The 26069-nt window shown below is 36.5% G+C and overlaps 1 protein-coding gene and 1 long non-coding RNA gene across 2 annotated transcripts; one reads left to right on the top strand and one right to left on the bottom strand.

The window, feature by feature from the left end:
- Window positions 1-761: 761 nt before the first annotated feature.
- Window positions 762-8804, bottom strand: LOC145090845 (E3 ubiquitin protein ligase RIN2-like). Its single transcript, XM_079028902.1, has 8 exons — window positions 8452-8804; window positions 2537-2780; window positions 2158-2244; window positions 1922-2052; window positions 1697-1793; window positions 1407-1530; window positions 1177-1320; window positions 762-1038 (listed from the first exon to the last, which is right to left on the bottom strand). Exons 1-8 carry the CDS (start codon window positions 8592-8594, stop codon window positions 998-1000), a joined length of 1011 nt encoding a protein of 336 aa, XP_078885028.1. The 5' UTR covers window positions 8595-8804; the 3' UTR covers window positions 762-997.
- A 7196-nt stretch (window positions 8805-16000) lies between these two features.
- On the top strand, window positions 16001-17727 carry LOC145090844 (uncharacterized). Its single transcript, XR_013701782.1, has 3 exons — window positions 16001-16124; window positions 16322-16471; window positions 17475-17727. It is a non-coding gene; the product is annotated as an uncharacterized LOC145090844 (long non-coding RNA).
- The last annotated feature ends 8342 nt before the right edge of the window (window positions 17728-26069 follow it).

The raw sequence follows: 26069 nt of genomic DNA, 5'->3' as shown, positions 1-26069 counted from the left end.
TTGTCCTTGGGCTATAAACACAAGCTGAAGCGTGCTCTTGTGGTTAACGTGTTGGGCTATCGAAGGAGATGACGCTAGTTCGAAACTCGGTAGCCTCAAAAATGGACTATCAATTTGGGACGGAAGGAATAATAATTAATGAGTTGAAGTAGATTAAGAAATTAGTTTGAGATTTGGTTTAAAGTATAAAACCGAAACCAACCCGAAAACCAATAAACTGAACCCATTGTTTTGGGTTTCGGCTTCAGTTCAAATTTTCAGAAATTGATCACAACTGTAGGCAGAATTAATTTTCACAAAGGATCAATCAAGGGCGAAGAAAACGGGTTTGGGTTTTCACAAAGGATTTGATAAAGATAAGGCATAATTTTCAGAATTTAAATTTCACATCAGTGGGGTGCGCTTCTTTTTTTTTTTTTTTTTTCGGAAAATTTTCAGTTTCGAGTTTAAATAACAAAGAAGGTACAATCCGTTTTGTTTTATTGAATTACAAATTTTTTGCTGATTCGAATTCAAAATGAGGTCCCTCCACAAAGAGATATTGTGTTTGGAAGATGGCACACCAAGTGTTGGATAACACTTCTCAAAGAGGTTCAGTGGTATTCTTGGGGGGTTTGACTACCATTTCAAATCATGCAGTATTTAAAAAACTGTTCTTGTTACAAAAGCCTTTTTCAGTCCTTATTGCAAGATAAAATTAACTATGAACTATAAATGGGATTGAAACAATAAAGAATTATATAAACGGATAGATATGCATGATCAAAAGAAAAGAAAACCTAATTGAACAACTTAATCACATGTCAAATCCAAAGCAACTCACATGACCACAAACTAAATGTCCACAACCGGTGATATAATATAGTCACCAAACCCCAGGTGATAAACAACGATAAATAAACTTACAAACATAATTAGATGATGATTAAATCCTAATGAACTTATACACAAGCTCTCCATCCACTAAGTTCCTAATGAAGGGTTCTCTAAGCCATTCTTAACTCAATAAACCATGCACTGAAATGATATCCATAAACGCTGCATACGATATACATTCTTGTAAGCAAATGTAGCTTGCTATTTTTGTCTTTGGCAGATCAATTAAGGAAGGATAAATTCACAAAATAAAAACATTTGAGAGTAGAAGAATTAGAACATATATATGAACGAACTTACATAGGTTAAGCATAAGGTATGCCTTGCCTTTAAGCCTCCATGCATACACATAATGCCCAAAAGCCATCAACCACGTTATAATATCTAGGAAAAAGCATACATTCCGTAATATAACACGCTTCTGTTCCCATTTCAATTGTGAATCTGCACATAATTAAACGTCATCTCTAGAATTAGCAAATGAAGGAAATTAATAAAAATAAGTAGGATAACAAAAAGCAGAGTCTTGCCTCCTGTTGCTGCTGCTGACGTATCCAAAACCAAAAGTTTTGATATTTTTGAATTATTTGTTATGTTGCGTGCTGAGTGGTGAAGCAATATATCAAGCAATTGAAATCCATGAACCAAAATGCCCTAAATTAAACCAAAACGATCGATGTAGACCAAAAACTTTATCAGGCACGTTATGAAAACTAACAGATATATAGTATATAATAGGAAACAAAAATTCTATAATTCCGAATGGGATTATATTTATAGGCAATGCATATATAGGTCAGTGTATGTATTTATGTATTACCTTTAATGTTTTGAAAGCAATACTAAGAGGCTCAAAGAATAATAACAATAACACGGGCCATGGTATTTTTTTGTACATCAGTGCACACATTGTAATCCTACAAAAAAGTTTTTTTTTAAATAAAAAATGATAACCTGAATCCTCAAATATGTAAAGCCATAGAAAAAGACCCGTGTAAACCGAAATCAGAAAGTCGTTAAGATTTATAAAAAAAAAAGTGAATACCAAATTGCGTCGACAGTGAAAACCACCAATAAAACAGAATAATGACCCAAGTAATTCCAAAGTCTTGCACTAGAACGAGATGATGATGCATTCAACCGTTCCAGCCGTTCCCTGGCTAGAGCTTCAAACATCTATATATAAAAAAAAAATGAAAAGTAAATTAAAGCCATATATATAAAACTTCCCAATTTTCTTCAGATCGATGATTAATAATGCACATTTTATAATATATATACCTTCAAAGTGCATGCTACGGTCAACCATGTTGACCACAATGCTCCATGAATTAGAGTTAGTGGGACTACCACCACAAGAGATGCTCCCTGCAAAATTGAACATATAGTCATCATCAATATGATCATGATTGTAAATCAAATTAATGTATACATGCATGCATCATTAATTAATTCATACAGACATATATAGTAATTTGCATCACACAAGACATTACTAGCTAGTGCCTCTATACCTTGCAAAGAACATATAATATCATTTTCTCCACCAATTTCCAAGAAATATATCATCAAAAATATCAAGATACAATATTTAAGGAACCAAACATAAACGTAATAAGCACTACTAGAAAATTAAGCCGAAGAATATATAGTACCTAACCTTAAGAGATATAAAGATGAGTATATAAACGTTGAGGATAAAGTTGAGCACCAAAGCAGTAGTGATATATGGATTTTCCACTGCACATTTGGCAACACAAAAGTGCACATAATGTTCACCCATGATCAAACCGTCTGAATTTAGTTTCACATTAGAAAGTTCTGTCCAAAATTGGAGGCCTAGAAAGTTCAACACCGTACAGACTGCTGAGATAAAAAGACTCATCATCTTCATTGCATGCAACCTGTATCGATCAGAAGTCAGAACGTACATCACATAATTAGCTAGTAACTCATATATACTTACTTACTTTTAGCAAATATCATGATTTCATAACCGATTATCTTCTGATGTTGTCGATCATGTTATCTCATTAATGTGTAACAAATTAGGAAGGATATTGTACATTTCATTTACCCATAACCTAGTTTTTTCACTGCATACTTGTCGTCTTTTTTAATGAAAACCCTAAACAATTCTTCAATCCCCTTCATCTTAAACTTCATCAAAAAAAACAATCTAAAATAAAATAAAAAAGCTCCCAATTTTTTGGGTGTTAGATCGACTGGTACAGAAGGTTAGAGACTTGAAAAGCATATGATTGTCGGAGCTTGGGTGTGAGATCGCAATTCTTTGAGGGTTTGATGAGGCAAGTTAGTCGATTTTTGTAGATTTAACGGATCTTGTTTAGCGCCGTCCAAGCTAGGGACCAAAGGTGCAACGGATTTACAATTCGGGGACCCTTTGGGAAGTAAAAGAAACATCTGGAAGGAAAATCACAACTCTACATACCAAGGAGGAAAGTTGTAAATTACTCTAACAAATACTAAACAAAAACCACCGAAACGAAGAAACTAAAACCTTAATTAAAACCCTTCTCTTACAAATACTGGGAGTACGAAAAGGATGATCCTTAATTGCATCAAGATACATACTATACTACGATATGAAATGAGTGTTAGATTAATTCTGAAGTAGCCGTTTGAAGAGTTTAAAATAAAGTTGAGCTGGTCTGTAGAGGACCAGGTCTTTAGGAGAATAAAGTGGCATGATGCCATTCTAGTAGAAGCACATGCAGTAGTAGCATGAAAGTAGCTTATCTGTTATTTGTTTTTGGTATTTAAACTTTCTTTTGTAATCGTTTCCGGAGTAGTTTTATTCAAGTAGAAATACAGAACAAGTTTCGTGTTCTAAACTCTCTCTTTCTCGTTTATAAGTTACTGTGTGAGTGTGTGTGTTTATTGTGAATCCACAAGATCCCAAAGGCCCAGTTCCAACAGTTGGTATCAGAGCGCTTTCGGGTTCACAATCAGAGCTTGGTGTGAGCTTTACTAATGGCACTCATACAATCAAAAGAGAACGGGAATGGAGGTGTACCACTCCAATACCCGATGCTGTCACCCACGAACTACACAACATGGGCAATAAAGATGGAGGCGATAATGGATGCCCAGGGAGTATGGGAATCCATCGAGCACCGAGTTGGGGCGGCTGTTGATGAAAAGAAAAGTAAGAAGGCTCGAGCATTCATATTCCAGGCGTTACCTGATGATGTGATTCTTCAAGTTGCGCAGAAGAAGACGACAAAAGAAGTATGGGATTCGTTGAAAACTCGTTACTTGGGTGCCGATCGGGTTCAGAAGGCAAGAAAGCATGCACTCAAGAGTGAGTTTGATTCTTTAAGAATGAAGGAAGGAGAAACGATCGATGAATTTGCAGGGAAAATAAGTAGGATAAGCTCCAGTTATGTAAGCCTTGGTGAGAGCCTAGCCAATGGAGTGTTGGTTAGAAAACTACTTGATTCTGTCCCAGACAAATACCTGCAACTCGTTGCCTCCATTGAGCAATATGCCGATGTAGACGACATGCCGTTCGAAGAGGCCATTGGAAGACTCAAAGCTTATGAATCCCGCTTGAAGCTTCGATCCGATAATGCAACCACAGAAGCAAGTCTGATGCTGACTCGATCAGAGGGACAAAATGGTCAGAAAACTCCCGGAAAGAACTCAGGAGGAAGAGGTCGAGGCTCGTCGCAAAACGATCGAGGGGGTAGAAATGGAGGTCGAGGAAGAGGCAGTTAGCGAGGCAGAGGTGGCCGGGGTGGCAACCCGTCACGAGATAACAACCAAGACCGTTGGAAGAATCGAGACAAGAAACACATCAAGTGCTTTAACTGTGATGATTTTGGTCATTTTGCATCAGAATGCCCTAAACCAAAACGTACAGAAGGCAATGTGAATCTCACTCAAGCACAAGAAGATGAGACAACCCTGTTACTGACAGTGTGTGGAGAAAGAGAAGAAGATGTGGTACTGTTAAACGAAGATAAAGTATTTCCGGGCAACCACGGAAACAAGAGGGATACATGGTACCTAGACAATGGTGCCAACAACCATATGATAGGGTAGCTGAGCTACTTTGCGGAGCTAGATGAAAACATCACGGGTCAGGTGCGGTTCGGAGATGGATCCAAAGTCCAGATAAAAGGAAAAGGGACGATGTTACTTAATTGCAAGAACAAAGAACAATTGATCATTGCAGATGTTTACTACATTCCAGCTCTCCGTAGTAACATTCTTAGTTTGGGCCAGATGACGGAAGAAGGATATGACATCCAAATGAAAGAAAATTTTCTCAAGATGCATGACAAATATGAGAGACTCGTGATGAAGGTACATCGTTCATACAATCGCCTGTACAAGATCGTGTTGCACACAACCCAACCCGTTTGCCTTCATGCGAAACTAGATGATAATGCTTGGCTTTGGCATGCACGCCTAGCACATGTCAATTTCCGTCTACTAGAATCCATGGTAGAAAAAGAGATGGTACGTGGAGTTCCAAAAATAAAGCACCCAGCACAAGTCTGTGAAGGGTGCCTTGTAGGCAAGCAAACCCGACAGTCATTCCCACAAGAGTCTCAATGGCAAGCAAGCACTCCATTAGAGCTTGTGCATGCTGATCTTTGTGGCCCAATATCACCACAGACGATAGCAGGTAACAAATACTTTCTACTTCTAGTAGATGATTACAGCAGGTATATGTGGGTATTTATGTTAAGACAAAAGGATGAAGCATTTGAAGCCTTCAAGAATTTCAAAGTTCAAGTGGAAAGTGAAACCCGGTACAAGTTGAAGGGTCTACGTACAGATCGTGGAGGTGAATTCGTGTCAAAAGAATTCATGGAATATTGCAACAAGAAAGGTATAAGGCGACAATTGACCGCTCCATACTCCCCTCAGCAAAATGGAGTAGTGGAGCGGCGTAATCGAAGCATTCTTGGAGCCACAAGGTCGCTGTTAAAGGCAATGGAGGTACCGGAGATGTTTTGGGGAGAGGCAGTGCGCCATTCTGTTCAGATTTTGAACCGGGTTCCAACGAAAGGGGTGAAGAATAAAACCCCATATGAGGCTCTGCATGGGAAGAAACCAACGTTGGATCACTTTAGGGTTTTCGGGTGTGTGGCCCACGCAAAAGACCAGCAAATAAACTCTCCAAGTTAAGTGATCGTAGCATTGCTCTTGTGTATCTCGGCAATGAACCTGGGAGTAAGGCCTTTAGACTATACAGTCCAAGTGAAAAGAGAAAGTATGTAGCTAGAGATGTTGTTTTTGATGAAGCCACGAAGTGGAAATGGGCTGGGAATCAAGATGAAACCCATGTGTTTGGTCAAGATTGGGTCAGGTTTCCAAATGAAATCCCATATGTTGAAGACGGAGAGAACCATGTGCAAGCCCAGGATGCAGAAGCCCAAGATGGAGATGAAAGCCCTAGTCTTCATTACGATTCGTTGAACTCAACACCACCACAGACGCCCATTTCTCAAGATAACTATGCTTCAAACACACCAACGCCCCAGGGATCTAATACAACATCCATGTCATCTGATCCAAGACCAAACAGATCGACATATGATGATACACCAGTTAGGGGTTTTCGAAAACTGAGTGATGTGATTAATCGATGTACTCAGTTAGAAGATGAAGATGAAGAACTTATGTTTGCAGGAGAAGAACCCACTACGTACCTAGAAGCCGCAAATGATCTGGTTTGGAGAGAACCCATGAAGAAAGAGATTGATTCCATCATTAAAAACGATACATGGGAATTGACTAGTCTCCCTAAGGATCACAAACCCATCGGATTGAAATGGGTTTACAAAGTAAAGAAAGATGCAGAAGGAAAACTTGTCAAACACAAAGCCAAGGTAGTTGCAAAAGGATATGTGCAAAAGAAAGGTGTTCACTTTGAAGAGGCTTTCGCACCGGTGGCCAGGTTAGAAATGGTGAGGGTGATCTTAGCATTGGCAGCAACTGAAGGTTGGAATGTTCACCATTTAGACGTAAAGTCTGCTTTCCTTAATGGAGTATTGCATGAAGAGGTGTATGTGACTCAACCAGATGGGTTTGTCATAAAAGGGAAGGAACATATGGTGTATAGATTGAAGAAAGCTCTTTACGGGCTTCCCCAAGCCCCAAGAGCATGGAACGAAAGACTAGATAAAGTTCTGAAGGATATGGGTTTTTCCCGTTGCCCCCAAGAGTATGGCGTGTACAAGATTCAGAGGGCAAGTACAAACTTATTGGTTGGTGTGTACGTGGATGACCTGATAGTAACAGGATCAAGCAACAGGTTAATTGATACCTTCAAGAAACAGATGAAGAAAGTGTTTGACATGAGTGACATGGGTTTGTTGACCTACTATCTAGGGATCGAAGTGACACAAAAGGAAGGAAGTATCACTGTTAGTCAAGCTGGGTATGCTGAAAAGGTGTTACAAATGGCAGGGATGGGGGATTGTAATCCCACCAAATATCCCATGGAACCTAGATCGAGTTTAAGGAAAGATGGAGAAGGTGAACCAGTAAATGCCACAGACTATAGAAAACTCATTGGAAGTTTAAGGTATTTAACTCACACTAGACCTGATCTTAGCTACTCTGTGGGTGTCATGAGTAGATACATGGAAGCTCCAAAAATGTGTCACCTTAATGCTTTAAAGAAAATACTAAGGTATGTTAAAGGCACAAAGGATTTTGGACTTGTATACAAGACAGGTGGAGATAAGAAGATAGTGGGTTTTAGTGACAGCAACCATGGAACGGATTTGGATGATAGGAAGGGTACAACAGGAACCATTTTTTTCTTGTCTGGAAATGCTGTCACATGGTCTTCACAAAAACAGCAAACAGTGGCACTGTCTTCATGCGAAGCTGAGTTTATGGCAGCAACAGAAGCTGCATGTCAAGCACTGTGGTTGAGAAGTTTAATAAAAGAGTTGACAGGGTGGAAGGAAGAAGCAGTCAAACTCTTTGTAGATAACAAGTCGGCCATAGCTTTAATGGAGAACCCTGTATTCCATGGTAGGAGTAAACATATTGACACCAAGTTCCATTTCATATGGGGATGTGTTGAAAGAAAGGAGATACAAGTGAAGCATGTAAGTGGAGAAGAACAGAGGGCAGATCCTTTAACAAAAGCTTTACCATGGGTGAAGTTCTTGGAAATGAGAGACATGTTGGGAGTTGAAAGTATTGCAGGTTGAGCTCAGAATTAAGGGGGAGATGTGTTAGATTAATTCTGAAGTAGCCGTTTGAAGAGTTTAAAATAAAGCTGAACTGGTCTGTAGAGGACCAGGTTTTTAGGAGAATAAAGTGGCATGATGCCATTCTAGTAGAAGCACATGCAGTAGTAGCATGAAAGTAGCTTATCTGTTATTTGTTTTTGGTATTTAAACTTTCTTTTGTAATCGTTTCCGGAGTAGTTTTATTCAAGTAGAAATACAGAACAAGTTTCGTGTTCTAAAGTCTCTCTTTCTCGTTTATAACTTACTGTGTGAGTGTGTGTGTTTATTATGAATCCACAAGATCCCAAAGGCCTAGTTCCAACAATGAGATAAAGAAAAGTTAGCGAACCTGTCCTGATAATGAGAACTTTTGGGCGAAACTTCTCCCAACTTGGTCTTGGTCTGGTGAGAGAGAAAATATTGGGCACATTTTGAGGGAAAATTAAGAGGAGAAGGGTTTGAAAGAAAAGCAAAAGCTGAATAATTTCCCATTTCTTCTTCTTATTCTTGTTCATCTTTTGTCCTTACCAAATTCTTTTAGCATAATTTCCTCTTTCTGTCGATTGCTTCAGGGGTTGGGATGGAGGTATGTGTCAACCAGTTATAGTTTCTACTCAATTATTATAGGGAAAATGACATAGAAGATTGTAAGTTTAGCATAGATATATGGATTATAGGGCAAATGACATATTACTACTCAATTATTCTACTCTCAATGAGTAAAGCAAGAGGCTTTGCAATTTTTACTCTTTTTGCAAACCGAATGAAGTAGGGGAAAAAAAAGTAAAAACGAATATTTCTGCAAAACATAAGGGTTTTAATAAACCATAAATACGCAAAAAGTTAAAATTGAAAAAAAAAAAGTTGACCTCCTGTTTTAATAAACCTAAAATATGTGAAAAAAATAAATCCAAACATTTCTACTAAAGACTTTTATGTCATTTACCCATTATTATATATTGTTATTTGATTTATATATTATTTGTATTGTCTTAGATCAGAGGGTATGGGAGGGAAGCTTCCCTCATTTTTTATGGGTCATACCCATTTTTTTCTCACTTTTCTTTCTCTCACCTAAAAGCCAAGGAATGGGTGAGAAATTCTTTCCTCACTTTTTTTTAAATATATTTTATACATATATTATACTCATTTTATAGGGAATTAAAAACATGAATTTTGATATATTTTTTATATTTTTATGACAAAACTGTAAATTTGGTCCTTGTGGTTTGCAAAAATTTTTGGATGGGGTCCAAAAAGTTTTCAGCTTGCACAGAAGGTCCAAAATCAAAGTTTTTCTGGGTTTTTGGTCTTAAACTTAAGAAAAATTTGTATTTTTGGTCCATGGAACACTTGAATTGACTGTTTTGCCCTTTAATTTTTAATTTTTAATTTTTATTTTTTATATTTTTATTTTATAAATATTAATGCAGTTTTGTCTTCTTTTATTTGTTTAAGCATTTAAATAATACTAACAAAATAAATAATAAAATCCCACCCCATTTGATAATTATAAAAAAGAAAAAATAGAATCACATACCCTTTCACTCTCTCTCTCTCTCTCTCTCTCTCTCTCTCTCATCCTAAACGAAACCACCCACCTCAACTTCATCTTTTCCGGCGACTCACCCCACCCTCATCGGCACTTCATACCTCCCTCATTCCCATCGAAAAAACCCCTCATTCCCCTCTTCCTTTCCATGGATTCCTCATAATACCCGATTTGACAGAGGGTTTCTACTCCCCCTGTCTTTCCACGCTTGCTTTCCGGTGAGGATCTCGATCATAGTGCATCCCAATTACATCTAACAACTATTTCACCTCTTCCCTTATCCATCGTTCTGTCTTCTCCGACGACCGGTCGCTTTTCTCCAAAGGACAGGAGTCCACATCTTTTAATGAACATATTTTGAGATTTAGGTTTGGTTTTTAAACTTATAATTATCGACCTATAATATCTTTTTTGGTTTTGCTAGTTACTGGATGACATAGGTGGCAGATGGAGGGAGAGGAGGAAGAGTCTGGACAAATTGTGATGGAGACGGTCGACTATGGCTAATCTGATTTTCATCTTGATGGTTAGCCATGACTGATCTCTTCAAATTCACATATATTAACTTTAGGTCACTAGGGGAATTAAGATGATGTAGGCGACGGATGGAGAAGGATGCAAGTCAATTATGAAGATGGTGGAGAGAGGATGAAGGACATGTAGTGCGTGGTGAAGAAGGAAGACGAAGAAGATGAAGTCGAGTGTGTGTGTGTATGAGAGGGAGAGAGAGCGAGGGGAGGAAGGTACCGTCGATTGGTGTGGGGTAGGGTGTTCTCTTTTTTCTTTTTCTTTTTCTAACTATTAAAATATATAAGTAAATAAAAATGTGAAAAAGGAATAATAAGGGCAGAATAGTCCTTTCATTATTTTAGGACCAAAACCAAAGAAAAATTTTGATTTTGGACTTACTATGCAAGTTGGAAAGTTTTTGGAACCCATCCAAAGTTTTTAGCAAACGACAGGGACCAATTTTGTAGTTTTGTCTATTTTTATAGTAGGTATATAATTTTATAAATATTAAAAAAGATAAAAAGAAAAAAAAAACAAAACTGTCCAATAGCATGAAGAGAGAGAGAGAGAGTGCGGCACCCCCTCCCTTACCTCTTTCCCGCGGGTTCTTTCCCTCATCCAAGGAGTGGTGTTTAAGAGTGAGGGAAGCTTCCCTCACCCCTTTCCCGCTCCAACTCCGTCCAGCCATAAGAACTAAGACTAAACGATATGGGACATCAACGAGAAGCGATGCGGTGACGTGGCAGCCGACGACGACGTTATGACGGGGGGAACACCGCCCCCTATCTCGTTGCATCTCGTCGAGGACATCTCGTGGGCGTTATGACGAAGTGAAACGCGAAGATTTTACCGTTGATTTTTTTGACCGTTTTGAAACGGTCGAAATTCAATTAAATTTTTTTTTTTTTTTTTTTATCTTTTTACCTATATATATATATACACACACACACACACTCTTTTTTAATTTACACCTTATATATCTTTTTAAAATCCTCTCTATATTTTCTACACCTTGTTAATCAAAAAATGGAGCAAAACCCAAACACCCCCCCTCCATCATCAAACCCAAATACAATCTCGCCTCTCGGATTTGCGGGGTACGAAAATTATTTTAACCTTTTGTCGTCTCAAGGTTCACCACAAATACCATAGCAAGGTGCCGCTTTCAATCCCGCTTCACCGCCACTGCAATTTCCCAACTCACCTTACGTTCAACAAAATCAATTTGGTCAAAACCCAAATTTACAACAAAATCTTTTCTCTACTTTTGGTTCGATGCAACAAACAACCAATCAACCGTCGCCTACAACACAACCAACAGTTCAAGTGGAAGCGGGAAGTAGCAGGAAAGGGAAAGGGAAAGGAAAATCAAAAGGGAAATCAATAGCGGTGGAATCTGAAAATGCAGACGTTCCACAATGGTGGACACCGGAGGAGGAATACGCTTTGACGGCGGCTTGGTGTGCTACTTCAAAGGACGAACTTCGCGGAAATGGAATGAAAAAAGGAGCTTATTGGGGCCGGTGCTCGACAAGTTTCACGCTATTTTAAGGAAAAATCTGTATCGCAACAACGACATGTTGAGCAGCAAATGGGGTATGATAACTAAGCGGTGCAGCAAATTCAACGGTATTTACAACTGGATTGCGGCGCAACAACAAAGTGGAACCAACGACTTTGATTTGTTCAAAGCTGCTAAGGAACAATATCGGGTTGAAATGGGTCATGTTTTCGACTTTGAAAAATCATGGGAATTGTTGCGAGCGGATCCAAAGTGGAATAAAACGCCTACATCGTCGGAGGTTCAATCCAAAAGGTCTCGCAATTCTAGTTCGGTCGACGTGTCGGACGCACGGACTAACATCGACCTAAACGCCGATGACGATGAGATCTGGGATGATATCCAAGAGATATCCCCACCACGACGACCGTCCGGACGCGACAAAGCGAGGCGCGCTGCAAGACATGCAGAGGAGGTGGAGACGAGAGCAAAAGATGCGGCGGAAATGAGAGCGAAATTCGATGAACATAATTTGTTAATAAAAGAAAAAAATAAGTTGAAACGTCGTCATTTGGAATTTCTGGAAAGTCAGGCACGGGAGAAGCGGGAGCAAAAAGAAAGGGAACTAATGACACAACAGTTGTTAATTCTTCGGATAAGCGAGGATGGTTTAGCACCTGCTGATCTAGCGGTGCTACAAGCAATGAAGGAACAAATTAGAAAAAAATATTTGGGTTGATTGTGTGGTATTTAGTAGTGATTTCAATGTTATTTTAGTTATTAATTTAGGTTTAAAATTATGTTTTTTTAATTGTAATCGGATTTTAGATTTTAAATATTATGTCTTTTTTTTTTGTTTTTAAAATTATATGTTTTATAAAAAAATATATTAGTTATTAAAAAAACGCAAAAAGAAAAAAAAACAAAAACAAAAAAAAAGTTAAAAAAAACGAAATAGTAAAAAAAAAAATACAAAAATAAAAATATTTATTTTCAAAATGTTGGTGTTACATCTTGTTGTATCTTGTTGCCTACTTGCTTATGTGGCATGTGAGGTGGTGTTGCACCTTGTTGCCCACACCTAATGCTCTAAAGAATATAAGTCGGCAAAAAGAAACGCCCATGACAGCAGAGAAGACAGGTTTATTGTTTGATGGGATGGATGCCACAGCCAAATAATTCGAGGGTTCTAGCATTTTAATTTATTTTAATTTTTTACTGTTGGATGAATCATCTTGATGTTATTCATCACCGATTGGAGACCTCAATTTGAACTTTTAGACGTCTCCTCCTAGTTATTAGTTTAAATCGGTGATTTTGATCAAATATGGACCATTGTGGTTTTCTTGTGGTATTACTTTAAACTGGTTAGGTGTTGTGATTTTGTCTTAAAGTGGCTTTAATTATAATATAAAAACTACACATTTTAGATCACACTTGAACGTTTGGGATGTTTTGTTAGATCGATTTAACGGAGCTAAGGACCAAATATGTATAACAAATTAGACGTTGAGAAGTATTTGCGAAATAAAAGAAATATCCAAGTAGAAATGATAACTTTACTTGCCGGAGAGGTGGAAAGTTGCAATTTACTCTTGACAAATATAAAACAAAAGCCACTGATCGAAACAATGAAGACATTTAAATCATAAAATTAACCCTACAAGTCTTACAAAACCCGCGAGAAGAGATGAGGAAAGGCGTATACTGATAAGTTGGTTGCGTCTACCTATATAGATATACTACGATCGATGTGAAGCCTTGGGCGGGAATATTTCTCCGATCTTCACACATACGAAGATCGGTCAGAGAGCGAAATTTGGGCAATTGCTTGATCGAAAGCAAAGAGTAGCAAGAAGAAGGATATGTATAATTAAAAGAAAGGCAAAAGCTGTAATTAATTTCCATTTCTTCTTGCTGTGTCCTTTTCTTTGCCATCATCATTGCCAACTTGTTTTGGCATGGTTTCCTATTCATGGTGGTTGCTTATGGAAATAATCATGGACAGAGCGAGATGAGAGCCAGGTGGCCCAGACCCACCCTCAAATTCTCAATTATTATTATTACTATTATTTTTTTTGCTTTTATATTGTTAATTATTTAGTATATATTATAATTTTATGCAAATATTAGCATAAAATTTCTTTAGCTCAACTGGTGGAGCCGTTCTGCCTTTATTAAGATACCTAGGTTCGAATCTATTTGTTTCCAAATTTTTAAACATAAAGCATTTAATTCCCCCTTCTTTACATCATAAATCCAACTAACGGTTTTATCCATTTATTTATACTTTCATTTTCACAATTTAACCCATCTTTTAAGCTTGGGTATAGACACAACAAGAATTGGGAGTACTAGGGACGTCGTTTTTTGCGACGACAGGACCTATAGCGATGACACTGGACAAGCCATGCTTGGTGTCGCCGCTAAAACGCCACCGTCATCGCTAAATAAATGGACCGGTGAACCGTCGGAGACATACCACTTTCAATCCTGACCTTGGTTTGGAACATGATACAACGGATAAGGTTTGTTCCTATGGAAGGCAATAGAGATGACGCTTTTAGCGGCGACATATCGCCGCTATTGGTGTTTATCCGTTAACCAACATTGGACCAAATCCTGGCCCTACAATTCTCACCCGATCCAATGGTTGGTAAACCCTAGGTTGGGCGCGTTGAGTTCCCTTCAGAATGTCGTCGCTAAAGGATCACCCCTTTTGTTTAGCTTCGTCTACCCAGACGACGTTTCTTCTGTAACTCCAATTACGAATGTATCTCCGCTAAACAGTCTCTTCGATGACGATTTGCGACATCACCTTTGACGCCTCTGTTCTTCACCGCTGATTGACCTCCAAAGCCGACTCCCACCGCCGGTATAAGCTCCAAATCCGACTGTCACCTCCATTGTCGACTGTCACCTTCGATTATGACTTGGTATCTCCGGCAAGGTAAGTTTTCTCTACCCATTTCTCTTCTTCTTCTTTTATGAACACATATCACCACCATTGATTCCGATTATGACTACGACTACGACTGATTTCTGTTTTTAAGTTCCCAGTGTAAGGGTTAGTTTGAACAAACATCACCACCGATGTAGCTTCGTTTTTCGGGCAAGAACATGTTAGTTTGATCTGTTTCACTTCTGGATATCTTAATCATTATATGAATTTTGAATGTATATGTAAAATTGATAAAAACTATTGACTGTGAAATTGATGGAAACTATTGTTTGCAAGAACATGTTAGTTTGATTAGTTTGATATGTTTTACTTTTTGATCATGTATGAATTTATATGTAAAATTGATGTATATATGTGAAACTATTAACAGTATATCATGAATTTATATGTATGTATATTTATGAATTTATATGTAAAATTTAAGAATGTTTATATGATTATTAGATATATATTTATTTTTATATTAAAAAAATAAAATAAATAAATCATATTACATAATTTTTTTCTATAAGATGATATAAATTATGAAATATATTTAATATGTTTTAAAAAAGTGATAATTCAGTTTATAACATACGAATAAAAACATTTTATGATTTAAAACATTAGTGACTAAATTTATATTTTTTTTAACGATAATAAACCCAATTATTTCCAAAAAAGATTTTGATAATCAACTTTCATATTCTTTTGACTTTTCCACGACAATGTACAAATTCTCCTTTTGTTAAACTTCCATATCCTTATGAAAACAAAAAAACTTATTATGAGAAAAAAAAAACTACCAATTATATATGAAAACTTATTATGAAAACAAAAAACAAAAAAATCTAATCAAATATATTATTATTTTACCAGTATTATGATCCAAAATTAGTTAACTAAAAGGAGTAGTAAACGTTACAACATATCACAATCCAAACTTAATCCATCATATCCATTAACTTTATCACTTCGATATCTATATAAAACAATACAATATCCGGTTTATAATTAAACAAAAAAACACATTAAACAACTTGTTTTTTTATAGTTACTTAATCCATCATATCCATTAACTTTATCACTTCAATATCTATATTTACAAAAAAAAAAAAAAAAAAACATTATCTGATTGAGTGGTTACTCTATCCTTATAAATATTCAATCTTAATTTTAGTTCTTATAGAGTAAACACTAAAACTTAGGTCCTGTTTGATATACGTCTGACCCGGCCCGGTCAGACGTTTTTTGCTGACTAGGTCAGCTATTCTTGTTTGGGAAACAGATTTTGCATGTCTGACTTGGTAAGTTAGATATGGATGGGAAAGATATGAGATATCTACTGACTGAGAAAGTTCCCCAAAATGCCCTTGCCTTTCCTTGCCATGTGTTCAAGTTTCAGCGTCTCCATATGGATCTTCTCTCTTCAACGGTCGATGATCAGAACCTTTTCTCCCTATCGATCGACGATTTCAGCCACTGCACCCGTACCTATCGAAGATATCTTCTCATCAGGTACGACTACCCTCTTCTCGATTGCCTTTTTTTAGTTGTTTCTCTTCCGATTTCTTGATGTTTGTGTTCTGATTTTTCAACAGACCTTTCCTGTTCGGATTTTTGCTGTTTGTGTTCAGATTTTTTGTTGTTGTTCTTCTGATTTCTTGTTGATTTGTTGTTTATTTTGATTTTTCCTTGTTCTTCTTCTGATGCAGATCGTTAAACCTAATGAACTATTTCGTATAATCATCTCAATCCATTGTAAACACAAACTGATTATCGATTCGTCATCCTCGATTTGATGCCATATGACTTCTCCAGCCATTGAATTCTTATAAGTGTCGTCTGATTCTTATCATCACCAGGTATGATTAAACTTCAGAATATGCATCTCTTCAATTAGCTAAACGATATCTTAATTTATATGTTTTGATTTCGATTTATGCCTTAAACCACATTTGTTGCTTTGTAAATTCATATGTTTATAATTTTGAATGGCTTGAAGTTATCGATAATCACTACTAATTTGCAATATTTTTGTAGAATTAATCAGGTAGCTTGTAATGTATGTTTATTAAACTCTTGCCAGCAATTTTCAAAAGTTTTTAACGATATAGAGGGAAGATAAAGGTCGATTATGCTATGTCTTTAGCCCTCTTGATCGATCTTGCCCAAAAAAAGTCAATTACCTTGTGTATTTTGTTTTCTTTTGCTAGTTTTAAATTAAAAGGAACATGTTAGAATATTATTTAAGATGTTATTGGTCATGCTTCAGATCAGTTAAAGGTAGTATCAACTTTAGGAGGCTAAACATTTTTTTTTAATGTTGATAACGTGTTCTATTTTTTTTAACCAAATTGTCCCTAAGCTTTTGTTCCTCTACAGTTTATGATAAACATCATTGTTGATTCTTGGGAGGCTAAAATAAGCAAACTTTTGCTGCCTAGTTTAGTACTTGTCAAGTTTATGTTATTTTGCCCCGTTCAAGTTGTAGATACTCAATTTTAGACAAAATTGCCCCTGAACTTTTGTACCTGCCCTTGAGTTTTTTTACCTGTTAGTTGGAAGACTTCATTCAATTGTTTAGTTGCTCTTGGATGGTGGTGGTGAAAACATATTGTTACTGAGGTTAAGTACATTGTTTGTTTTGTGTAGTTTTCTTTTGTTTTTATTAGCTTTTGTATATCTCCAACCTCTTGCAAGCATTTCATTTATTTTAATATTATTTTTTTCCCATACCGGTAAAAAAAATCTTCCATATTCGTCCCTCAAACGTCTTTCTTTAAAATCAATAGAATGCTCCTTTTTACTTGTTTTTTTTTTTTTTTTTTTTTTTTTTTTTTTTTTTTTTTTTTTTTAACTTCGTAGATATGGAGAGTTGAAGACCATGGAGTTGTCTTCTTCAGAAGTCATGCGGGTCTGTTTAAATTTTACAAAAAAAAACATGTATTTGTTACCGAGGTGAAATAGCTTGGATGTAACTACTAAACCATTTTGTTGCGAAGATTATGAAGAAGACAATTGAAGGTTGTTATTTTATGTTTAAAATGACGGATTTCGGAAACCATTTGGGTTTAGAACTTTATTATTTTGAAGCAATTTTGATTATTTGTTATTAGAACTTGTGTTAATATGAAAATTTTAAATAACTTTTTAATAAAAATGTTACTTTTGAAGTTATGTATGTCAAATAGAGTTATTATTAACATTTTTGTAAAAGGGTAATATGGTCATTTTTACATCTTGTTCTGTCCGGTTCTATTTTTACCAAACAGTTTCAGACAACTTGTTCTGTTCTGTTCCAGTCTTACCAAACTCTATACAAATTATTTGTCATGTCCAGTCTAGTTGTATTCAGTTCAGTCCAATCTAGTTCTGTTCCACCCAGTTCATCTACCAAACGGTACCTAATTGTGCTATTATTATTTAGGATGTTGATTTCATTAGTAGAAAATTGTTTTATGTTTAAAATTGTTCTTGATCACGATAAAAGTTATGATAAATTACTTTAAATATGAATGTTTTAGGATGTTGGTTTAGAACGAGGGTAAAATGGTCATTTGTCATCAGTCCGCACATCCGGTTAGATGTACAATCAAACAACATGATTTGTTACTCGTTCAAGATTTCTTACCCAGATAGACCTTTCCCAATCAGCACTTTCTCAGTCAACAACTATTAAACGGGGCCTTTGTCAAACCCCCAAACCAGAACGGCGGAATCGTTCGAGGGCGGATGACTTCATGTAGTATCAGAACAGTTGAGTAAATAGTAAAGAAAGCAAACACAACCATCATAAATATAATTTAAAAAGTTACATTGTTGATTGTAATAGATGTTTCAAAAGAAATTACATTATGATGATATAATAAGTTTGAAATTGACGTCTTAGCGTCCCTTCCCCAAAAGCTATTGTTTACCTGTATTACTGAATCCTTGAGAAATACAAGTAGTTTTGGAAAAATGTCAACAATTAAGTTGGTGAGTTCATAAGCGTTTTTGTATGAGAATTATATGTCTTTTTGTATAAAGTAACTGAGTTTGTTTCTAGAAAATCCAATATTTTCCATAAATGAATAGTAGTTTTAAATGTTCCAAAAACCGGAATGCATAAGTATTTTCCATACCTAAAATAGTGTAACTATATATATATATATATATATATATATATATATATATATATATATATATATATATATAGTCAAGATCAAATAAGAAGGAAAATTTTGGTAGGAAGGTAAGAAGTTTTTTCTCTATATATTTTTTTAGCAAACAAACAAAATGAATCATCACATGATTCATTTGTAAGATGATTCATAAGAAAAAATTCTCAAAAAAACATCTTGAAGATTCATTTATACAATGATTTTGTTGTTATTTACTAAAATTGTTATAAAAATGAATATTTTTGTTAATTTACTTAAAAATGAATCATGAAGATGTTTTTTTGAAATTTTTTTCTTGTGAATCATCTTACAAATGAATCATCTAGTGATTCATTTATTTTGTTCGTCAAAAAAATATGTACAAAAAAAACTTCTTACCTTCCTACAAAAAAAAAATTCTTACCGGATCTCTCTCTCTCTCTCTCTCTCTATATATATATATATATATATATATATATATATATATATATATATATATAACCACTAAGGCGTTTGATAGCCCCGTAAACCAAATGTTTTAATATTTCATGTGAGTTTTATAACCGTACTATTGACCCAGACCGCCTGTCACAACGTTCTTCAGGCGTTGGAATGATATGACGTTTATCACCCCAGACCTGCCGGTCCAACTGTATCTAACAGTTTAGGTGCAAGATTGTCAATCCCGTATAGATCTATACACAAGTATCACGCTCTACCTATAATAGATTATAGTTTATAACACAGGACATGAAATGTGTACTTGAAAGTACATGAAGTTAAATGTCTCACAAAAGTTAGTATCAAATAGATTTACGTATTAAAGGTCCATTTTTCTTGTAAGTATTTCCTTTTTATAATATTCATAGAGTGTAAAATATCATGAATATCTCGTAAACTATACCTATTATAGTTTTTCAAAGGTGTGTTTCATTTGAATGATAAACGTTAGTATATTACCAACTTTGCATGTAACGTATAACATTTGTAATAACATTATTTTACTTATTTAACATTTATACACAAAAAGTAGATAAAACATTAGAAACTATATGTAACGATTTGCATTTTAACATAAGTTTTTCTTGCGTTTCACTTGTATTCCCCCCCCTAAAATATAGTAAAAACGTGAAAATATAGGGGTATAAATTCACCTGGTAAGTGGGATGGATTGAAGAAAACGAGACTTTTCTCGGGTTGCACTTCGACCGGAAAGTGGAAAATTTTTCGAGAGTTTCGGACCTTCGTCGAAGCTTGTATATGCAATCGGGACGTCGGGATAGTTTCGGGGCTCGAGAGTGAGAAAATATGGGAGAAATTTTGTGAATTAGCAAAAGAATTTGGAAGCCTCGCACCCTTTATATAAGGGTGGAACTGCCCTCGTACGCTGGCGTACGTCATGCATGACGCCTTCGTCAGATACCGGACTTCGGATGGGACGGGCTAGAGGTAGTAGGGAGACGCGGTCGATTTGAGGCCGCACTGAGTACGCTAGGCGTACCCTCGTACCTCATAGCGTACTCCCCTCGGTTTGTGTGCCCAATCTTCTAAAATGCATAACGTTCACATACGAGCTCCGTTTTTTACATTCTTTATGTCCACGCGTAGATGAGAATATAATCTATAACTTTCATTTAGACTTCGTTTACAAATTTTGACTTTATTTTTAATTATATATTTTTAATAGGCCGGGACAGAAAAAGACCGTTAAAAATTCATAACTTCTTCATCCGATGTCCATTTTCATCTGTCTTTTTACCGTTGTATTACTATTGTCAAGATCTTCGATTCTCATTTAGGTTGTGTCGGTTAAATATCGCTCGATCTTTATTTCGAGTTTTTAGTTGTCTACTGCTACTCCGAAACTTAGAAAAATCATAACTTCCTCATACAAAGTCAGATTTGGACGTTATTTCCATGTGAACCCATATACGTTCACAGTTTAATGATATCTACGACACTCATTTAGATACCTAAGGCTAAAAAGTATTTTATTGAAATTTCACTTTTCACACTTAACAGTGTTTTACCGGTTTTGACGCTGATCTTTGATTGGTCATAACTTATTCGTTATAACTTGTATTTGAGTGTTCTTTATATTTATGAAAAACTTGACACGATATCCATCATTTTATGTATCCCGATTGAGACTTTTGAACATTTCATTTATGACGCTATTTTTATTTATTTATTAATTCAAGAATAGATTACAATACTTGACTTAGGTAATTACATTGACTTGAAATATCGGGTTGTCACAGCCTTAACTTATGTTTCGGTTGCAACATGTCTATTGATAAAACCTGAACTACTGTTGAAAACCGTAACTCTACCATGTTCCAACAAGGACTCGAATCTTTTATCGAGAGGTCCAAACCACATGTCGATAACAAAGGTCAAATCAGATGCTCATGTACCAAATATAATGTCAATAAATTTATAATACTAGCCATAATGAAATTCCATATACTTCAACATGGTTTTAGTCCACATTAAACTATATGGAAGTATCACCAAATTACATTACCGGATTTTACTAACGTTTTTGAAGTAGAGACGGACGCATCGGGGTATGGTGTAGGGGCTGTTTTGATGCAGGAAAATCAACCTCTAGCCTTCTTTAGCCATGTTTTGGGAAGCCGCAAGACTCAAGTCGGTTTATGAGCGGGAATTAATGGCGGTAGTAATGGCCATCCAAAAGTGGCCTCCTTACCTAATAGGACGCAAGTTCATGGTTCGTACGGATCAAATAAGTTTGAAGTATCTCTTTGAACAACGCACGGTGACCGCTGACCATCAAAAGTGGCTATCGATATTATTGGGGTACGATTTTGACATTTTGTACAAACCAGGTAAATGCAACAATGTTGTTGATGCATTATCTTGTAAAAATATTGTTCCAACGCTTAATACGTTAACAACTACTAGCCGTTTTGATTGGAGCGAATTATGGAAGGCGTTAGATAGCGAGCCATACATACGGGCCGTTAAGCAACAATTTTTTTTATAGGGAAGATTTACCAGAGTCTATCACACATATACACCAAACACACATACATTGACATATATACACCAAACTTATATAGATTCACTTACATATATCAAATATACACAAATATGCCAAATTTCATATAATTTATACAACTACACATATTTTGCAATTAAACCCGAATTTCACAGTAAATAGTGTTGGAATAGTGTCTAAGGCTGTAACTATATTGGGCAAGTACTTGACCCGGTTGTGCATGGTCCTTTTGGGTTGCCTTCACCATAGCAACTTGATAGGATGATTTATTAAGAGAGAGTAAATATTATTAATATATTATAAGAATAATATAATGAATAATATATTTGTTATTTGATTAATATAAGTCATAGAATTAATTAGAATTAATTTGGTGACTTAAAGAGATTAATTAAATAAAGGGGTATAAACTGTCAATTGTTTGATAGTTAAGCTTTAGACTGTAAATCCATTGGGATATGCTTTGGACGAATTCTAAGAGTATTAGGATAGCCAAAATCGTCCAAAGGCTTATCTATGGAATGGATTTGGATAGCCTTAAGAGAAGATTATCCAATTAGGGTTTAGGTTGTAACCCTTAAGGAGTCTACAAGTATAAATAGACCCTATGGCTGATGGAATTCGACACTTGACCAAAAGTAAGGAACCTCTGGTCGAATTTCCTCCCCTCTCCTCTTTCCCAAATCATCCTCCTTGCTTTGGTGTTTGTAAGCCATTAGAGGAGTGACATTTGTGACTCTAGAAGCTCCAAGACCTCAAGATCAACAAGGAACTCAAAGGTATGATTCTAGATCTGTTTCAATGTTGTTATTTAACCTAATTAGTAATTAGAAGTCTTGGATTCAAAGCATGTTTATTAGAAAGCCTAGATCCAAGCATTAGGGTTTTGCATGCGCACATAGGAAAGTTCTTATGGCTAAAACCCAACAGTGGTATCAGAGACTAGCTTTGTTTTCTTTAAATTGTTGCTTGATTAACTGAAAAAAACCTGCAAAATTCGATTTTTAGGGTTCTGAGTCACTGACTCGGCGAGTCCCAAGGTGGACTCGGCGAGTAGGCCTGACTCGGCGAGTCCCCTTGTGCACTCGGCGAGTCCAGGCGTCAGGAATGACCAGATTCGGGATTTCTTTGTGTTTATCTTATGGAAACTTACCTTAATCATAATAGATCAACCTAAATCCGATTTTATGATAAATATGACTATTATCTTGATCTAGAAAAAGATATTTATCAACTAATTAAATATTTAATTTCCTTATATGATAATTAATTAATTATTTGACTATTTTGGTAATTATCTTTCAAAGAAATCTTGAATAAATCAAATATAGATAATTAGGATATTAATTGTTAATTGGAATTATTTGTTATTTGATCCTCCATGTTTTAAATGTTTAAAACCTACCCTCATGTTTTGAAATTTACTTTTGTGATTAAAAGTTTTAATTTAGACAACTTAAATTTCAAACCCTAGATTTTAAAAGTTTTAAAATACAACCCTATACTAATATGATATTACTAGAATAATGTATATATGTATAACTAAATGCTAGTCTTACCGTTAGTAGGCCTCATTCACGAAGCCGATCTATAAGGTGGGTATAAGGTTGCGGCCTGTAAAATGGCGCTTAATGGGTGTACACTCACACCCACCGCTTGCTTGATTGGTGGAGGGTCGTTAGCCGAACGGGTAGGATAGGGCAACCTTATCCTCTCATTAAAAGTATAATAAGAAATACAAAGTAACTACACATATTTTAAAATTTCCCAATCCTAGTTACTTTAGGAAAAGTGAATTGATGCAATCCCATGAAATTACACTTTGCACCTTGCTAAGATGTTAGTGGAGCGTGTGTGGTTTACCGGCACACTAATTGGTTCTAAGCGAAGGTGGCAAAGGGTGATTCATTGTTTATCATAGTTCGATGGAGCGTGTGTGGTTTACCGGCACATCGAATAGGTGATCGTTACAATGAAGGCGCCATGTGAATTTGCATGGTAATTCACACCCGCTTTGTGATCCTCGGCATCCCAGTCACAAACAAGAGGGGCATATCGAGATTTAAACATGCCATTGAATAGTTTCAATGAATCTCATCCGAACCTAGGAATTCTCAAAAACACTTAGGACTAATAGTTTAAGTTTTGTGATGGAGAATTAATGAATTGTCATTCACTTACCTTCAATTTATTTGCATGTTAGATTACGGCATCCCTTTTCTAGTATGTAAATGTTATTGTTGGATCCTAGCCCTAATTTTCTTATTGGGTGATAATTAGGGATTCCTATTCTAATCTATCTTTGTCCTTTTCTAATTATAGATGTCGAACGCAAACAACGCTGCTGCTAGTTCTTTCACGTTGATGAGCCTTTGCCAAAAGGTCACCTTCGATGGAACGAACTTTAGCGAATGGATAAGATACATTCGCACCATTGCTCGCTATGAGGATAAGGAGTATGTCCTCGATGAGAAGCCCGAGAAAATCAACACCGAAATCGCTACTCCAGCCGAAATCACCGCCTTTGAAACTCATGAGCGAGATGCAACGAAGGTACATTGCATCATGATCGCCACCATGAACTCCGAATTCCAAAAGTCCTACGAGGACATGTACCCGTACGAGATGCACCAAGACTTATTGGAGAGGTACCACCAAAACGCGAGACAAGAGAGGTACGAGATTTTCACTAACATGATTTCCGCGAAGATGGGTCATGGAGAATCTCTTACCGTGCACTTGCAAAAGATGCAAAGGTATGTCGACCGCCTTCGCAAGTTAAATGTTGACTTCGGTGAGGATTTGGCGATCGACATGGTGCTTCACTCTTTGCCTCCGATGTACAATCAATTTAGGATGACCTACCACATGAACAAAGAAGAGGTCACCCTAAGCAAGCTCCAAGGTCTCTTGAGGGTTGCTGAGAGCAACTTCAAAGACAAGTCTGTTGCGCCTACTCCCAATCCGCCCGCTGCTCCTGTCTTGGCTATTGGACAAGGGAAGGGAAAGAAGAGGAAAGCTTCATCGAAGAACTATCGCAAGGTGAAAGCCCGAGATGGTACCTCTTCTAGTGGGACCAAAGTTGATCCCGCCAAGCCCTGCTCTAACCCGAAGGAGGCAGAGTGCCACCACTGCCACTAGATAGGACATTGGAAGAGAAGCTGCCCGGATTACCTGCAAGCAATCAAAGAAGGAAAGATCAAGCCATCTTTCGCAGGTATATATACAATCAAATCTAACGATTCTAATCATGCTATTTCTTGGGTTCTTGATACCGGTTGTGGTTATCACATTTGTTCTAATGTGCAGGGACTAAGAAGAAGTAGGGATGTGGAGCAAGGAAGGATCAATCTAATCATGGGGAACAGAAGATCGTCGCCTGTGACCAAGATTGGAGTGTATTCCTTAGTGCTTAGGAATAGTTTAGTTTTAGATTTGAACAATTGTTGCTATTCGCCAGAAATGGCAAGAAACATCATTTCATTTCATGGTTTATATAGACAAGGATTTAGATTTTCTTTTAATAATGAGAATGGTTCTATTTTGGCTTATCTAAATGGTGTCTTTTACTTTGAAGCTATACCATGTAATGGAATATATGAAACCGTTATGATTGTTGATAACTTAGGAAATGATGTTTTGAATATTGATTCTTCCACTAGTATGGATAAAGCATCCTTGTGGCATTGTCGTCTTGGACATGTCAACAAGAAACGCATAGCCCAACTCCAAAAGGATGGAGTATTGGAGTCATTCGACCTTAGGGAAGATGACACTTGCGAGTCTTGTTTGCTTGGAAAGATGACTAAGTCGCCCTTCACGAGTACTTGTGAAAGGGGCGAGGGTCTATTGGACCTAATACATACCGATGTATGTGGACCGTTTAGATCAACCACGAAGGATGGGAACCGCTTCTATGTGACTTTTACCGATGACTATAGTAGATATGGGTATATCTACTTAATCAAGCAAAAGTCAGACACCTTTGAAAAGTTCAAAGAGTTCAAGAATGAAGTGGAGAATCAATTGGGCAGGAAAATCAAGATGCTTCGATCCGATCGAGGAGGAGAGTACCTAAGTCTTGAATTCCACGATTATATCAAGGAGTGTGGAATAGTTTCACAATTGACGCCTCCTAGGACACCACAGCTAAATGGTGTGGCAGAAAGGCGTAATCGAACCTTATTGGATATGGTTCGCTCTATGATGAGTCGTGCTTCACTACCAATCTCTTTTTGGGGGCATGCCTTAGAAACTGCCGCCCATATCCTTAACCGAGTCCCTACTAAGAAG

This window comes from Lactuca serriola, chromosome 2 (assembly GCF_051521515.1).
Source record: "Lactuca serriola cultivar US96UC23 chromosome 2, Lser_US96UC23_V15, whole genome shotgun sequence".
Classification (NCBI taxonomy): Eukaryota; Viridiplantae; Streptophyta; class Magnoliopsida; order Asterales; family Asteraceae; genus Lactuca; species Lactuca serriola.
This window is presented reverse-complemented; position numbering and strand designations above follow the sequence as displayed.